At 43.2% G+C, this 18,789-nt stretch overlaps 1 protein-coding gene across 1 annotated transcript in view; it reads left to right on the plus strand.

Moving 5' to 3' along the window:
- The window catches only part of TTLL6 (tubulin tyrosine ligase like 6), a 39,574-nt gene extending 21,184 nt beyond the window's left edge, over positions 1 to 18,390 (plus strand). The window contains 5 exon segments of the mRNA XM_059047071.2: positions 393 to 570; positions 1,537 to 1,818; positions 12,966 to 13,332; positions 13,778 to 14,046; positions 18,203 to 18,390. Coding sequence (XP_058903054.1) covers positions 393 to 570; positions 1,537 to 1,818; positions 12,966 to 13,332; positions 13,778 to 14,046 — 1,096 coding nt within the window. The 3' untranslated portion in view covers positions 18,203 to 18,390.
- Positions 18,391 to 18,789: the final 399 nt, after the last annotated feature.

Consider the following 18,789-nt stretch of genomic DNA (forward strand, 5'->3'; position numbering starts at 1 on the left):
CCGGTCCATTCCCCGCCCTCCACCTCATTTCACGGAGCAGAAAAAGGATCGTACAGCAGATAACGACAGAAGAGGCTCTAGAACCCCTGTCTCCTGAGTCATGTGACTGAGTTATTTCCGTCACATCACTGGCCAGAGAGGCCCAGCATATGAAGGGGTCCAACGTGGGAGCCCCTAACTTTAGCCTCCTACCCAGACCCTCTTCCCAGCTCCTGCCAGTTGTGGGATCTGGCCTACTGGGAAGTGAGGAGAGAGGTGGGGTGTGGTGAGTGGGGTGCAGCCCGCCACTCCACCCTATGAGGTGGGCAGGGCAGGGCGTCTCATTGCCCTCAAGGAGAGTGTCCACATTCCCAGCCCATCCCTAACCTACATGACTGTTCCTCACTGGGCAGGCAGCTGATCCAGGAGTTGAGACTGAAACAGGAGAAAACATCCTTCCAAACGAAAGATAAGAGGGTAGAAATGCAGGGGGAATCAGCAGAGCAGCAAGCGAGAGGCAAGAGCATGCAGAGCTGGCGACAGAAACAAAGGCAGAAGTGCAAGATCGCCACCAGCCCGGCCTCCAAACAAGTAAACCTGGGTGGGAGGGGAGCACGCATGCCCAGCACCCTTCCCTGGCTGGGGCCAGTCTAGGGGGGTTGCAGAGGAGACCACTACTGAGAGCTCAGGCACACTGAAGGAATGGGGCCCCATGGAGGCCTGGGCCCCGGGAGGGGAGCCCGGAAGCCACAAGGAGCCCGCAGGCCTTCAGAGGATCCCTCCATCCAGGCAGAGAGGACTCTCGCTGGTCTGCCCTTCTTCCTTCAGCTGGAGTAAAAGCAGCTGGCAGGCTGACCACCATCCCCATGTAGGGAGTAGGCGCTAAGACTACCTGTGGTCATGGTCCCCAACTCTGGTTTGGGTTGGAATGCTCCCCTCCAGCAGGCCAGGGGCACAGCTGAGAGACGAGGCCACAGGGAAGAGCTTCTGGAAGGCAGGACCTCAGAACACTACACGGGGTGACTGAACACTGCTGGTGCTTCCAGCCTGCTCTCTGCTCAAAGTGTGGACCAGCCTCTAGGCTGGGGCCAGCTATCCAGTTGTCCTATCATCTGAATCTCTGGATCCCCCGCTTCTCTGCCTAGCTCTCTCTTCTGGCTCACTGGGAAGATTCAGTTGACTTTTCAGTCTGTCTCCTTCTCAAAGACTTACCTGAAGGGACAGGTTTAGAGCAGGTTTTTATTTTTTTAAAAAAATAACTTTGTTAGGGTCACAGACCCTTCGAGAATCTGATAAAAACTATCTCTTGCCATAACGTATACAAAGATACAATTTTAAAACTGCAGTTTCAGGTGGCTCAAAGGCCCCGTGAAACCATCCATGAGCCCTTTAGGGGTCCTTGAGCCCCAGGTTAAGAGCCCCCGATTAGAGGGACTTTGATTCCGATTGCTTTCCTCTCCTCCTCATCTCCTTTGCACCTACCCTTGGGTGCAGATGATCTGGAAGTGGACAGAGCTGGGTTCCCATGGGCTGTACGTTTGGTTTCCTCCTTCCCAGTACCTCCAGCCATCGACATTAGTGTCCTGCACACCCGACTTGCTGTTGAGCATCAGAGACACAAAGAAAAATGAGACAGACAGCAGCCTCGAGCAGGAGGCCCCCAGGGAGGAGGCTGGCCCTGCTCCCCATAAGCCTACATCTGCGAGGCCTTACAGCTCTATTACTGACTTGAGGAATTCAAGCCTCCTCAGCTGCTCCAGGCCAGAGCTCAGTAAACCCGTCTCCAGAATCAAGGAAGCCAAGTCCACCTCTGCAGTGAACACAATTAGCAGCACTGTGGTAAGTAGAGCAGTCTGACTTCCCTGAGGGCCGAACTGGTGGTGGGGTGGGGTGGGGGGTGAGCTAGGAGTCTGGCTTTCTGGTCCCTTCTCTACACCTGACTTACTATGGCCCTTCCTCTCTGGGCCTCGATTTCCCCACTTGGGAAGCCCAAGTTGTGGAATGGCATACTGTTAGGAGTCTAGACCTATACCTTTAGGGCTTTTAGAAAGGCCGTCTTATGCATCCCCTCTTTGGGGCAGGTTATCACCTGTTGTGTTAGTTTCTGTAGGGCTGCTGTAACAAATTACCATAAACTTGGTGGCTTGAAATGCGAATCTATTCGCTCACAGTTCTGGAGGCTAGAGATCTGAAAACAAAGTGTTGGCAGGGCCATGCTCCATGTGAGGGCTCTCTAGGGAGGATCCTTCCTTGCTTCTTGCTGGATTCTGGTGGTTGCTGGCAATCCTTGGCATTCCTTTACTTGTGGCAGCATAACTCCAATCTCTGCACCTGTCATCACATGGACTTCTTCCTGGGCTTCTCCTCTGTGTTTCTTCACATGGCTTTATAAGGACACCAGTCATTGGATTTAGAGCTCACCCCAATCCAATATGAGCTTATTTTAACTTGAGATCTGCAAAGATCCTGTTTCCAAATAAGGTCACATTCTGAGGCTGTGGGTGTACATGAATTTTGGGGGGGATATTGTTGAAACCAGTCCACGACCTAAACAGTGTTTTTCAAACTCCATTGTTGTACGGGCACCTTTTGAAGGAAAGAAAGCTCTTTTAGATTCCAGTTGTAAACTTAAATTATTTGTATAAATATATACAAGCATAAAACCAGATATAAAGTCTTTACACCTATATAGCTCTTATGCAATTGCAAAACAAAACAAGTAGCACCAATAAAATTTGCATAAAATATTAATTTAATATGACTGTTGATTTTCTATTTTTCTAGAAACTAAGTTGCCACATGAATGTAATACCAACAATGCTAACACAGTTTCTTTTGTGTTCATCATACTTAGGCCCACCAAGAGCTATGTGATGGCTCTACTATAATTACTGGAAAATCTTCCGCATTGTTGGGTCTTTGCTTGGTCCAAGTGCAGTGTAGAGTAGTGCAATGTTTTTCAAATTTCTAACCATAGCCCATAGTAGAAATTCATTTTACTTCATAGTCCGTCGCATACACACACATACAATTGGAGAAAAGTTTCTAAAACAGTGCTTAGCCACACGGCATATAGTGACTCATTCTGTTCTTTTAAAAATACCCATTACATGGGCTTCCCTGGTGGCACAGTGGTTGAGAGTCTGCCTGCCTGTCCAGGGGACACGTGTTCAAGCCCTGGTCTGGGAAGATTACACACGCCGCGGAGCAACTGGGCCTGTGAGCCACAACTGCTGAGCCTGCACGTCTGGAGCCTGTGCTCCACAACAGGAGAAGCTGCGACAGTGAGAGGGCCGCGCACCGTGATGAAGAGTGGCCCCCGCTCGCCGCAACTAGAGAAAGCCCTCGCACAGAAACGAAGACCCAACACAGTCAATCAATCAATCAATCAATCAATAGAAATGCTGTAGAATTATTTTTTATAAAAACACCCGTTACAGTCCACTAGATTAATTTCCTGACCTACGGGTAGGTTTGCAACCGTGGTTTGATAAACACCTTTATGAGAGTATGCTTTGGAGTTTCATCACATTGGATTTGGCAATGATTTCTTGGATATGACACCAACCCCACAGGCAACAGAAGCAAAAGTAGATAAGTGGGATTACGTCAGACTTAAAGTCAACAAAATGAAAAGGCAACCTGTGGAATGGGAGAAAACATTTGCAAACCATATATCTGATAAGGGGTTAATATCCAGAATATATAAAGAACTTTTACAATTCACAATGACAACAACAACAAAACAACCCGATTAAAAAATGGGTGGGGGCTTCGCTGGTGGCGCAGTGGTTGAGAGTCCGCCTGCCGATGTAGGGGACACGGGTTCGTGTCCTGGTCCGGGAAGATCCCGCATGCCGCGGAGCGGCTGGGCCCGTGAGCCATGGCCGCTGAGCCTGCGCGTCCGGAGCCTGTGCTCCGCAACCGGAGAGGCCACAGCAGTGAGAGGCCCGCGTACTGCAAAAAAAAAAAATGGGTAGAGGCTTAAATAGACATTTCTCCAAAGTGAAATCAGCCAGTCACGAAAAGACAAATACTGCATGATTCCACCTATATGAGGTATCTAGAGTAGTCACACTTCTCTTAGAAACAAAAGGTAGAAGGGTGGTTGCCAGGGGCTGTGGAGAGGCAGAAACAAAATGGTGTTTAATGGGTATAAGTTTCAGTTTTGCAAGTTATAAAGGTTCTAGAGATGTGTTGCACAACAGTGTGCATATAATTAGCACTACTATACTGTACACTTAAAAATGGTTATGTTGGTAAGCTTTACATTATGTGGGTTTATGTGAGCCACAACTACTAGAGCCTGCGTGCCTAGGGCCTGTCAGCTCCGCAACAAGAGAAGCCACTGCAAGGAGAAGCTCACACACCTCAACGAAGAGTAGCCCCTGCTCGCCACAACTAGTGAAAGCCCACGTGCAGCAACGAAGACCCAACGCGGCCAAAATAAATAAAATTTTACAATAATAATAATGAGTAAAGAGTATACTTTGGGGAATCTGGCAGCCACTGTTTAGATCCTGGGGTCTCCTCTTATTATATACATGACTCCCATCTAGTCACTCTAATCTCCCTAAGCCTCAGTTTCCCCATCTAAAAAATGGTGTTTTCATAATAGTACCTACCAGTGGATCATTGTGAGGATTAAATGAGAGGATCCACGAAAGTGGATCCACGAGTGGTGTTTATCACACAGGAGTCAGTAAGCATTAGCTATTATTTTAATATAACTACTTCTTAAGACTGCCCTTGTTCTTTTTGCATTAACCTAAGGCTTAAAGCAGTACTACTTAACACTAAAGAGATTTAAAAAATAAGGCAGCTAATAACAATTCATTATTTTTTTTTCTTTTTTGGATTTCATGTTGATTTAATCAAAATCATTGGTTCAGGATGTTGTATCATACTTGGTTCATTCAAAGCCTTTGACTGTTTTGTTTATTTACTTGTCCCTTTATCCCTATGCTCACCTTCCATTCCATTCATCTATCCACCATCTTTTGTTAGTTTGTTTCCTTATAAAGAAGGGATTTCTAAACTTTTTTTTGTAATTTTTATTTTTAAATTTTTATTTTAAAAAAATTTTTGGTCACTCTGTGTGGCATGTAGGATCTTAGTTCCCTGAGTTCCCTGAATAGGGAATCTAACCCATGCCCCTTGCAGTGGAAGCATGGAGTCTTAACCACTGGACTGCCAGGGAAGTCCCAAGGAGGGATTTTTTAAAATACACGCATTTAAAATCTGTTTAAATGTGATTGGGTTATTTATCTCATTCTATGTTCTATTTTTTTTTCTTATTGAGCCCCACTTTTTCTTTTTTTAAGATTAAAGTTACATGCATTCAAATGCTAAAATCTTAACTGTACAATTCTGACAAATAAATACACCTGTGTAATCCATATCCCTATAACAATATAGAACTTTCTGATATTTCCCCAAAGTTCCCTCCTGCCCATTCCTAGGCAATTGCCCTCCTGCTCCCTGCATCCCTCCCCAAGGCATCCACTATCCTGATTCTGACTTTTTCCATCTTAGAGTAGTTTTGCCTATTCTAGAATTTTGTGCAAATGGAATAATATAGTATATATTCTTTTGAGTCTGGCTTCTTTAGTTCAGTATTATATCTGTGAGATTCATTCATGTTGTTGGGTATATCAGTTGTTTGTTCTTCTTTACTGCTGAATTGTGTTCCATTGTACAAATACACTGCAGGTTTTTTTTATCATTCTACTGTTGATGGACATTTGGGTTGTTCCCAGTTTTTATTCTTTTATTGCTATTGTGATTAAATAAAGCTCTTTTGAACGTTCCTGTACAAGTCTTTTTGTGGACATAGTTTTCATTTCTCTTGGATATTTAGCTAGAAGAAGGATTACTAGGTCAAAGGGTAGATCTATGTATAACTTTATAAGAAACTCCAAAGTCTTTATTTAAAGTGATTGTATCTTTTGTACATTTCAGCCAACAATGAATGAAAGTACCAATTGCTCCACATTTGTCAACATTTGGTGCTATCTGTCTTTTAAATTTTAGCCACTCTAATGGCTATGTTGTGATTTCTTATTGTGGTTTTAATTTGCATTTCTCTGATGATTAAGCATGTCAAGAACTTTGTCAAATGCTTATTGGTCATTCTTGTATGTTTCTTTATGGAGAGTCTGTTCAAGTTTTTGCCTTCCTCCCTTTTAAGAAACGGGATTATTTATGTTTTTACTATTGTGTTGTAGGAATGCTTTATATAGTCTGGAAACTCGCCTATTCTTTTTCTTGATAGTGTTTTTTGATTAGTGAAAAAACTTAATTTTTTTTTTTTTTTTTGCTGTATGCGGACCTCTCACCGCTGTGGCCTCTGCCGTTGTGGAGCACAGGCTCCGGATGCGCAGGCTCAGCGGCCACGGCTCACGGTCCCAGATGCTCCATGGCATGTGGGATCTTCCTGGACCGGGGCACGAACCCATGTCCCCTGCATCGGCAGGCGGACTCTCAACCACTGCGCCACTAGGGAAGCCCGAGAAAACTTAATTTTGATGAAGCTTATCAATTTTTCTTTTATGGTTTTTGCTTTCTGTGTCCTATATAAGAAATTTTCATGCACTCTCAGGTCACAAAGATATTCTCCTAGGTTTTTTCTAAAAGCTTTATAGCTTTAGCTTTGTGTATAGTTCCATGATCCGTTTCAAATTAACTTTTGAGTGTGCTAGGTGATGGGCACTAGGTTTTTTCCCCCATATGCACATCTAGTTACTACACTATTTATTGAAAGACTTTCCTTTTTCACTGAATTGCTTGGGTGCCTTATAAATTCTAGTAAGGATTTTTGTTGTTGATTCTGTAGGATTTTCATCAAACAAGTATGTCATCTTCAAATAAAGATGGTTTTTACTTCCTTCTTTCCAATCTTTATGCCTTTTATTTCTTTTTCTTACCTTGTTGCCTGGCTGCGATTTCTAGTACAGTGTTGAACAGGAGTGGAGAGAACAGATATCCTTGCCCTGTTTCCAGTCTTAAAGGGGAAACATTCCAGTCTTTTATCATTAAGTATGGTGTTAGCTGTAGGGTTTTTGTAGATATTCTTTACTAGGTTGAAGATGTTCACTTCTATTCCTAGTTTGCTGATAATTGTGTTTTTTTGTTTGTTTGTTTGTTTTTTTTGCGGTACGCGGGCCTCTCACTGTTGTGGCCTCTCCCGTTGAGGAGCACAGGCTCTGGAAGCACAGGCTCAGCGGCCATGGCTCACGGGCCCAGCCGCTCTGCGGCATGTGGGATCTTCCCGGACTGGGGCACGAACCCGTGTCCCCTGTATCGGCAGGCGGACTCGCAACCACTGCGCCACCAGGGAAGCCCGCTGAGAATTGTTTTTAATCATGAATGGATGTTGAATTTTGTCAAGTGCTTTTTTGGTATCAGTTGATAGTATCATATTGTTTTTCTACTTTAGACTGTTGATATGGTGGATTACATTGATTATTATTATTATATATATATTTTTTGGGCCACATCTCACAACCTGCAGGATCTTAGTTCCTGGACCGGGGATCAAACCCATGTCCCATGGAGTGAAAGTGCAGAGGACTGCCAGGGAAGTCCCATCATTGATTAATTTTTTATCTTGAGCCAGTCATACATTCCTGGAATAAACCCCACTTAGCCATGATGTATTGTTCTTTTTATGCATTGCTGGATTCAACTTACCAATGTTTTGTTGAGGATTTTTATGTCTGTGTTCATAAGAGATGTTAGTTTATAGGGTATTTTTTTCTTCTTTTACTTTTTTTTTTTTTTTTGGTCTGTTAGCTCCATAAAATAAATTGGGAAGTGTTCCCTCCTCTTCTGTTTTCTAGAAGAGATTGTGTAGAATTATCATTATTTCTTATTTAAATATTTGGTTAGAGTTCTCCAGTAAAATTATCTTGGCCTGGAGGTTTCTTTTCTGGAATATTTTAAACTACAATTCAATTTCTTTAATGTTATGTATCTTATTTTGAGTGAGTTTTGGTGGTTTGTGGTTTTTAAGGTATCGGTTCAATTTATCTAAGTTGTTGGATTTATATGTGAAGAGTTGTTTATAGTAGTTCCCTATTATCCTTGGAATGTCTGCAGAGTTTGTAGTGATACCCTCTCTTTCATTCCTGATATGGGTAATTTGTTTGTTCTTTCACTCTCTTTTTTTTCTTGGTAAGTGTTGCTAGGAGTTTATCAGTTAATTCTTTTCGAAGAACTGGGTTTTTGTTTCATTTTTTTTCTATTATTTTCCAGTTTTTTATTTCACTGATTTATGCCCTTATTAATACTTATGTTCTGCTTGCTTTGGATTATTTTTCTTTTCTTTTTTCTAATTTCTTATGGGGGAAGCTTAGAATGAAGCTTAGAATTTTTTTTTTTTTTTTTTTTTTTGTGGTACATGGGCCTCTCACCGTCGTGGTCTCTCCTGTTGTGGAACATAGGCTCCGGATGCACAGGCTCAGCGGCCATGGCTCACGGGCCCAGCCGCTCTGCGGCACGTGGGATCTTCCCGGACCGGGGCATGAACCCGTGTCTCCTGCATCGGCAGGCAGACTCTCAACCACTGCGCCACTAGGGAAGCCCCAGAATATGGTCTCTTTTGGAGAATGTTTCACATGCACTTCAGAAGAATGTCCATTTTTGCTGCTGTTGGGTAGTGAGTCAATTAGATCTATTTGGTTGCTGATGTTGTTCAGTTCCTCTATATTCTTATTAATTTCTGTACACTAGTTCTGTTAATCACTGAGTTCTATTAATTACCGAAATCCACCTCAGGATTTCATCATGGACATGGGGGTACAGAGAGCAGAGAAAAGAAAAGAAGAAAAATAGGTCTTTGAGCCACAGCTATAGGGCTTCTCGTAGAGCTTTCTCTATCTACTCCCCAGTAGCCACTTTTGAGTTTTGAATTGCCTTGAGTTCAGGTCAGAGGATACTGGAGGAAAAACAGTAGACTCACTGCTCTCTTGCTGTCACTTTAAATTCTCATCTTCTCAATCTGCCTGCTACTGTTTACTTTTCAGAATTGTCGGATAGCTACTCCATGCATGCATTCTGTGCAGGTTTTATAGGAACAGTCAGTGGGAGAGACAGATGCAGTATGCTTAATCCATCTCAGCTAGAACCAAGACTACTGTCCCTTCTCATTGTTTTAAATTTCCTTATCCCTTTGATGTCTGCATGATCCGTAGTGATATCCCCTCTTTCATGGATGATAAAAGCAATTTCTATTTCCTCTTTTTTTTATCTTGATCTTACTATGGGCTTATCCATTTTATTAAGTAAAGAACCAGCTTTAAGCTTTGTTAATTTTCTCTATGGTTTATTTTCTATTGCATTGCTTTCCAGTATTATCTTTATTATTTCCTTTTTTTCCCTACTAGCTTTTAGTTTAATTCGATCACCATTTTCCAGCCTTTTAAAGTAGAAAGTTAGATTATTTATTGTAAGCCTTACTTCCTTTCTAATATGTGTTTAGCACTATAAATATCCCTGTAAACATTAATTTATCTGCATACCACAAATTTTGATATGTTACATTTTTATTATCATTGTTTGAAATATTTCCTAATTTCCTTGTGATTTCATTTTTGTTCCATGGGTGATCTAGAAGTATGTTGTTTAATTTTTTAATATTTAGGGATTTTCTAGGTATCTTATGGTTATTAATTTCTAATTTAATTCATTTGCGATTAGTAGAAATGCTTTGTTAAAATTTATCAAGACATTTTACGGCCCAGCAAATGATTTATCTTGATGAATGTTTCATGTGCACTTGAAAAGAATGCGTGTTCTACAGTTGCTGAGTATAGTGTTCTATGAATCAATTAGATCACTCTGGTTGACAGCGTCACTTAGATTTTCCATATCTAGACTGATTTGCTTTCTACTTTTTATATCAGTTGCTGAGAGATGGATGTTAAAATCTCAACCCCAATTGTGGATTTGTTTATTTCTACCTTTTGTTCTGTCAGTTTTTGTTTCATGTGTTTTGAAGCTCTTTTATTAGGTACACATTTATAACTATTTTGTCTTTTTGATGTAGTGACCCTTTTATCATCATGAAATGATAAAATCTTCTTTATCCCAGGTAATACTCCTTGTCCTAGAATTTATTTTGTTTGATATTAATATAACCACTCCAGCTGGTTATGGTTAGTGTTTGCATGGTATATCTTTTTTTTTTTTTTGGTATATCTTTTTTAAAAAAATCTTTTAATTTCAACTCACTTTTCTCATTATATTTAAAGGATTTCTCTTATACACAGACATAAGTTGGTCTTGCTTTCTTATCCATTGTGACAACATCTGCCTTAAAATTAGAGTGTTTACTCCATTTTCATTTAATGTAGTTATTAATACGATTTAGGGCTGAAATTCTGTTTGTTTTCTATACATCTTTTCTGTTTCTGCTTTTTCCCCGTGTTCCTCCTTTTCTGCCTTCTTTTGGATTAATCAAAAAGTGAGTATTTGTTAGTTTTAATTTCTCCATCATCTTTTTTTTTTTTTTGCGTTACTTAGGCCTCTCACTGTTGTGGCCTCTCCCGTTGCGGAGCACAGGCTCCAGACGCGCAGGCTCAGTGGCCATGGCTCACGGGCCCAGACGCTTTGCGGCACGTGGGATCTTCCCGGACCGGGCCACGAACCCGTGTCCCCTGCATCGGCAGGCAGACTCTCAACCACTGCGCCACTAGGGAAGCCCCCTTTCCGTCATCTTTTTAGTTATAACTTTTTGCCTTTTTTGGGGGGTGTTATTCAATGGATTACAATATTCACCTTCAGCTTGTCAGAATCTACTTAGAGGTAACGTTGTACTTAATTTTAAATATGGGAAACTTATTCTCTCTTTTGTACTAACATACATTACTAGTGTTTATTGTAGTGCACATCTGTATACTGATGATGAATTTTCTGTTTTTGTTTATCTGAAAATGTCTTTATTTAAAAGCCTTCATTTTGTTTTGTTTTGTTTTTGTTTTGCGGTACGCGGGCCTCTCACTGCTGTGGCCTCTCTCGTTGCGGAGCACAGGCTCCGGACGCGCAGGCTCAGCGGCCATGGCTCACGGGCCCAGCCGCTCCGCGGCACGTGGGATCTTCCCGGACCAGGGCACGAACCCGTGTCCCCTGCATCGGCAGGCGGACTCTCAACCACTGCGCCACCAGGGAAGCCCTAAAAGCCTTCATTTTGAAGGAGATTTTTGTTGGACCTAGAATTCTGGGTTAACATTATTCTTGAAGCACTTAAAAAATGCTGTTCCAGTTCTTCTGATATTCTTCTTCTTTTTCTTTTTTAATGATAAATTAACTGTATTCATATCATTGTCCCATGTATGTAATGTGTCATTTTTCTCTGGCTGCTCTCTTTATCTCTGAATTTCAGCAATTTGAAATGCAATATGATGTAGTTTTATTTGTATTTATCCTATTTAGGATTCTTGAGCTTATTGGTTTTGTAAATTGATGTCTTCCACCAAATTTGAGAAGTTTCTCTCCATTATTTCTTCAGATATCTTTCCTGCCTTATTTTGTTCCTCTCTGTTGTATTTTCTGTCTCTATCAGGACTCTAGGTAGCTCATATAAATAGAGTCATACAATATTTGTACTTCTGTGTCTGGTTTATTTCACTTAGCATAATGTGTTCAAAGTTCATTTATGTTGTAACGTGTATCAGAATTTCCTTCCTTTTTAAGGCTAAATAATATTCTATTTTGTATCGACACTTTTTTTAATCCATTCATTTGTTGGTGGACATTTGGGTTGTGTCCACTTTGGGCTATTGTGAATAATGTTGCTGGGAACCTTGGTGTACTTGTTTAAAAGGAGCAATCTAATAACTTATTTAGCATATATAGCTAGGAGCAGAATTGCTGGGTCACAGGGTATTTGCAATCTTATCTAACCAAGTATTTCTAGATGGTTCACCAGAATGGCTGGACCAGCCTACATTCTTATCAGCAGTGCATGAGACATCCCCCCCTTCCCACCAATACTGATATCCAGCTTTCTAATTTTTGCCAGTCTAATAGCTGTGAAATAATACCTATTCCTCTGATTACCAGTCTCCAGGGTTTAAAATCTATCTCATGTTTAGAAAACCATAATTCAAAAAGAGTCCTGTACCAAAATGTTCACTGCAGCTCTATTTATAATAGCCAGGACATGGAAGTAACCTAAGTGTCCATCAACAGATGAATGGATAAAGAAGATGTGGCACATATTTACAGTGGAATATTAGTCAGCCATAAAAAGAAATGAAATTGAGTTATTTGTAGTGAGGTGGATGGACCTAGAGTCTGTCATACAGGGTGAAGTAAGTCAGAAAGAGAAAAACAAATACCGTATGCTAACACATATATATGGAATCTAAGAAAAAAAAAAAGGTCATGAAGAACCTAGGGGTAAGATGGGAATAAAGACACAGACCAACTAGAGAATGGACTTGAGGATATGGGGAGGGGGAAGGGTAAGCTGTGACGAAGTGAGAGAGTGGAATGGACATATATACACTACCAAACGTAAAATAGGTACCTAGTGGGAAGCAGCCGCATGGCACCGGGAGATCAGCTTGGTGGTTTGTGACCACCTAGAGGGGTGGGATAGGGAGGGTGGGAGTGAGGGAGATGCAAGAGGGAAGAGATATGGGAACATATGTATATGTGTAACTGATTCACTTTGTTATAAAGCAGAAACTAACACATCCACTGTATAGCAATTATGCTCCAACAAAGATGTTAAAATAAATAAATAAATAAATACATAAAATCTAGCTCATGTTTAAAGACCTCCAGAGGAATCTCTGTGGACACTCCCCACCATCTTCTGCACTAGTGTTTAACCGGTTCATGGTTCAGAAACTGTTCTAACCAAAACCTTTCTTGCTGCTTATGAACTCAGCTCTTCATCTGTTTGTTTTAATTAAAAATGGCATAGGAGGGAGCCCTTTGCTTTCCACAATCTCATTTTGGACCATTTTCTTTTTCAGCCTCTAACCTCAGTAGAAACCTTCCCAGAATCCACCACCCGGGTCTCAGACACCACCCAGTCTCTGCTAGGGGTGACCATGAGAACCAGCTCTGAGTGCCGTAGCTCAGAGATGGACAGGAGAGCCTACTTTCAATGCAAGCAGCTGATGCCTTGGCACCTCATCCAGGAAAAATTATCAAACAATTCTCTGCCTACAAAATCCCAGAGCTTCTCAAGGAGTCTGAACCCACGCTGGACTTTGCTAAAGAATGGCATGAGGAGGGAGCATCCCGTGTCAGAGCTGTTCGCCAAGGTTCCACTGAGGGGGAAGCTGTCCTTGTTCCCAGCTCACGACAACCCAGAGCTGGTGCTGAGCGACAAATCACGTGAGTGCCGGTGTGTACAGGGATGTGCGAAGAGCTTAGGGGGATGGAGAAACCAACAGAACCTGTCCTAATCTTGGAGAACGCCCCATCTGAGGGGGACTGTAGTCCCTGCCTTCAGGGAGACCCCAGTCTGATGGTGGAGACATAGTTTTTGTTCTTAGGGAGTCTCTAGTCTTATTGGGAAAGCAAAAAAATGATAAAAGTAGAGCTATGTCTAAGTACCCTCTTCAGTCTTTTCTGTTCTCATTCAGATGAGGCCCACTCTTGAAAAAAAAAAAAAAACAGCGAAGAGAAACTGTTTGGAGGAAAGGCACAGTGGCTGATTCTGATTCAGCAGCTTCCGCCAGTTTTCAGTGGGAGACCTTAGTGGGAGGTGGCCTTCGCCAGGAATTTGTGCTGAGTCCAGCAGCACAGACTGATGATGCCAATGCCTTTGCCTTTCCAGAAAACCCCTCCCTGCCCCGGGAGTGCTACTTCTGCAGCCGAAGCTCTGGCGAGATGAAGCAGCTGGATGTGCCCTCCCTCCTCCTCTTGCAGAATTCTCACAGCCATGCTGTTTCCCTGAACGACCTGCTGGTGGTTGCCACTGCAGCCCGACTGGATCCGAGGCCTGGCAGAAGCCATACCGGTGCTGCGCGAGACCGGTGTATACAGGATCAGGAGGCATACAGCCACTGCCTGACCTCTGGCCAAAGAGGACGTGAGAGGAACTAGGTAGGTCCATCCACATTCCCTTCACGTGTCTGGTGCATTGGCAGGCACTATGCATATACTTCTAGAATGTTGGGTAGGTAGGTGGACTGATGGATTCATAAACACATACAGGTAAGTAGACAATTAAGACTTAACCTCAGTCAAAATGTGACCCCCTTGCAATGAGTATTTCTGCTATGACTGATCCGGCCCCACTGCTTTAGGTACACTTAGCCTTGTCTTCCACTCATGGCTGAAATTGAGACAGTCGCTAATGCCGGTCCCGTAAGTAGAACCATGCCAACCGTGAGGGGTTGATTTCCACACCTTTCGTGCTCTGCCAGCCTGGCCTACGTCCAGGTCACTTGCCCTGAGAGCTGGCCCTGTGATGGAGTGTACGGAACAACAAGATAGTAGCTCCTGAGAAGATCTGGAAACAAAGACCCTTAAGCATTTTTTTTGACCCTTAAGCTTTGATTCCACTGTACTGTAAAAGGACCAAAGGGATAGCAAGGGAGCCCTCTGTCAGAAAGCTAGTGCTTCTAAAGGAAGGTGATTTGTAAAAACTTAGGAGAACTCTACAACATAGTATTGCCTGTGGTGGAGGGATCTGGGCTACTTGGCTGCTTATGAAAAGAGATACATTTGAATCATCTCCTTCACTCCTGCCACTTAAAGCAGACTGTGACCAGACAGTCTGACCTGACCCCCTCGTGACCTGTAGCTCACACTGTGGAAGGGCTGCCGAGTGAACATCAGCCCACAGGGATCACTTTGGGTGCTCATAAAAATACATATTCCAAGACCTGCTCCTGGAAATTCTTATTCAGTAGGTCCTACTGGGGGGCCCAGGAATCTGCATTTAAAGAAGCTCCTCTAGGTGATTCCGTTGGTCCTCTTACCACCATCAGAGAAAAACTGGCCCTGGTGTTTCCCAAACTTCCCAGATGATATGAATCATATGGGGCTCCTTGTTAAGTCTGTAGTTTCCAAGGCCACAACTCTGGAAATCCTGACACAAGAGATTTGGGACAGGCCACTGAGAATTTGCCTTTCAAGGAAGTATCTCAGGTGTGGTAGTGAAGACTGTCCTGTGTTTAGACCCAGGCCTGGGCAGAGGAACCTGTGACAGCCAGGCCTGACCTGTGGGCCTGTTATAGGAACAAAACTCCCCAGTCCTGATGGGGGCGCAAACCTACCCCCACTGTCTTCAGTTCATAATTTTCCAGAATTTTAACTTATTTCTGCTCCTACTTTTAAAAAGGGGGATCATGTAACAGATTACAATAAAAACTTGTATTTAATATGACTGTTATAATGATCAGAAGCCACACAGAAAGGGAAGAGAGAATTATATTGAAAGGATGTGACAAAGTGCTTCCTATAATGACCACTGAATTTGGCTCTGGGCAGAAAAGGCCAAACATAGCATTCTGCTTTGGACTTTGTTGCCTCCCCAGTCAGAGACCCCTTAAGGACATGGACTATGCCTCCACCATCACACTGGGGTCCCTCTGAAGGCAGGGGCTTCATCCTCCCACCCCCACCCCACACTGAGCTCTTGGACACCCCTGTACACACCAGCACTCACGTGACCGGTCACTCAGCACCAGCTCTGGGTTGTCGTGAGCTGGGAACAAGGACAGCTTCCCCCTCAGTGGAACCTTGGCGAACAGCTCTGACACGGGATGCTCCCTCCTCATGCCATTCTTTAGCAAAGTCAGCTTGGGTTCAGATTCCATGAGAAGCTCTGGGATTCTGTAGGCAGAGAAGGTTTCGATATTTTCTCCTAAATGAGTAAAGATAAGTTTACTCATCTAGTAAATAGGTGATTCTTTAGGGGAGACTTCTTTCCCTGCCTCTAATTTCGAAGAGCAGTCTGTCATGTGGTCACTTGCAATTATAGACTTACTACCATCCGTGGTGGATAATGGCTGAAGGTATTGACATGTTTTCTAATGAATATTAATTATGGTAAAATTTACCCTTTTTTTTGGTAGCGTACTCTCTAGGCGCCAGCACTCCTCTGAATGTATATATATTTTATCTAATTTAATTCTAATCATAACTGTGCACTTCAGGAAAGAAAAAACTGGGGCTCAAAGAGCATTAGGCTTAACATTCAGGAAGTTCCACAGTGGAGGAGAAAGGATTTGAGTCAGATGTTGCTGATTCCCAACCCTCAAGCTCTTAAAGCTACACTATTGTTCCTTCAAATGGCATTTAAAAAAAAAAATATTTATTTATTTATTTTTGCGGTACGCGGGCCTCTCACTGTTGTGGCCTCTCAGACCGTTGCGGAGCACAGGCTCCGGATGCACAGGCTCAGCGGCCATGGCTTATGGGCCTAGCCGCTCTGCGGCATGTGGGATCTTCCCGGACCGGGGCACGAACCCGTGTCCCCTGCTTCGGCAGGCGGATTCTCAACCACTGCGCCACCAGGGAAGCCCCCCAAATGGCATTTTTAATATTAGGCTTCAGTTAGAGCTGAGGGAATAATAAATGGCTCTTTAGTGAAGGCATTTCTGTAGGAAGCAGTGATGGCCAAGGCCAAGCAGGGCTTCCTAGAATATCATGTGGAGTCCCCAGATCTCAGAGCTGGTCCTCTGCTTTTAGATCAAATAATGGCTTCTAAAAATTCCCAACTAGCCAGACTGCAAAGGACTGACACATACAAGTCTGATTACATATAGCAGAATGCCTATCAACACATTAATTTACAAATGGAGCAGGATGTGGTGTGAGAATAGGGCTTCTGCATAATAAATAATGGTTGAATGAAAGAGGGAGGGCTTCCCTGGTGGTGCAATGGTTGGGTGTCCGCCTGCCGATGCAGGGGATACGGGTTTGTGCCCCTGTCTGGGAGGATCCCACACACTGCGAAGCGGCTGGGCCCGTGAGCCATGGCCGCTGAGCCTGCGCGTCCGGAGCCTGTGCTCCGCATGGGAGAGGCCACAACAGTGAGAGGCCCGCGTACTGAAAAAAAAAAAGAAAGAAAGAGGGAAAGAGCAGAGCAGAAATCCAAATTATGGATCCTGTGCTTCCTTGGTAGGTGTAATAATAAAACCTTCCACACATCAAGTTTATGTACCGTATCTCATGTATCTCATGCTGTGAGTTTGGCAAGGCAGACATTATTACTTTATTTATTATTACTTTATCCTCAAATTGCAGATGAAGAGAATCAGGGTTCGGGGACATTAAATGAATTGCCCAGACTCACACGAGTGGTGGGCTCTGGACAACATAGCCTGATATTTCTTCCTCTTTACCACTCTGCCATGAACTTAGGATCGCATCCTGACCCATGTGAGGAATGGACCCCTGACAATTTCCTCCATTTTTCTGCTTAAATCTCTATAATCTCATCATCCTTCCTTGGGATCCACTTTCATAGTGAGTGGGCCACTTATTTAGGGGATAAATAGGCCATTTTGTAGGATTTTAAGGATGATTTAAAGTTTGCTAAAGCAGGGTGCCTGGCACCCTACAGAATAACTGGTAGCTGCAATGATGAGGAATGATGATGTTGATGGTGAAGATGATACTGTGCTGCTGGTACTGAGCCCAGCACTCTGGACACTTGCTTTTGGTGTACTAAAAGCTCTGCGTACAGTACCTCAATCCTCAAAGCAACCCTTTGTGGTAAGTACTGTTGTTATTCTTTTTTCAAATGAGGAAACCAAGGTTTAGAGAAGTTAAGTAACGTACCCAAGGGCACATAGATACCAAGAGCTAAGTTTGTACTCGTAACTGCTACCACTTGTTATCTGTGGCCGGCTTTTAAATGATCCATATCAAATGTTTGGGGCTGTAAGCATGCAGGAAGATGAATGTTGTGTGGGAGATCAGCTCGGTGCTCTGTGACCACCTAGAGGGGTGAGATAGGGAGGGTGGGAGGGACACGCAAGAGGGAGGCGATATGGGGATATATGTATACATATAGCTGATTCACTTTGTTATACATCAGAAACTAACACAACATTGTAAAGCAATTATACTCCAATAAAGATGTTAAAAAAAAAATAAAGTATCTGGTTACTATGGATGTGAATCACTTGAGTGCCTCCTGACCCCTTAGATAGGAATGGTAATGATGAGTTAATTGGCTTGAATATTCCAAAAGCCATTTTAAAGGAAAATCTAAGAAAAATCTTTTTTTCTTTTTTCTTTCCAGAATCAGACTGGATCTCTGCCATTGTGTCCCTTTCCTCCTCTTACTCCCAGGAAATGATTTGTTTCTTCCTACAGTGTCTACAACGCCCATAGAAGCAACTGAGTTTTATTTCCTCGTCTAGACATCCTGGTCTTATGACTACCTCCCATTAGCACCCTGAGGCCAATAGCCTTGCCTTTTGTGCCCCCCACCCCCAGTTAGCTTACAGTGCTGGAAGACCATGACTTCTGGGAGTTACTGATGCTGCCCAGGATACACCCCAGTTGCCCCACTAGTGAAATTCCTATGGGTCCCTCATATAGGACTGTCATCCAGAACACTCCCAAGGAGCAACACGAAGGGAGGAGTGCTGCAGAGAAGGACTCACAATTTCCAGGAGTCCAAAGCCCTTAGGGCACCAACAGGCCAGTGTCAGTTTGTCTTCAACTCCAGAGAAAAAAGACAAAGGGCTAAGCTTGGTGGAGAACTCTGACCCCTGAGTAAGGGAGTTGAGGCGGTTGTAACTTCATCAGGTAAAGACCAGACCTCCTCCCATGCCAGCACCTCAGTGCGCAAACATCTTCTGGCTACCTCCCTTACCAGCCTAA

Source organism: Kogia breviceps, chromosome 19 (assembly GCF_026419965.1).
Source record: "Kogia breviceps isolate mKogBre1 chromosome 19, mKogBre1 haplotype 1, whole genome shotgun sequence".
Classification (NCBI taxonomy): Eukaryota; Metazoa; Chordata; class Mammalia; order Artiodactyla; family Physeteridae; genus Kogia; species Kogia breviceps.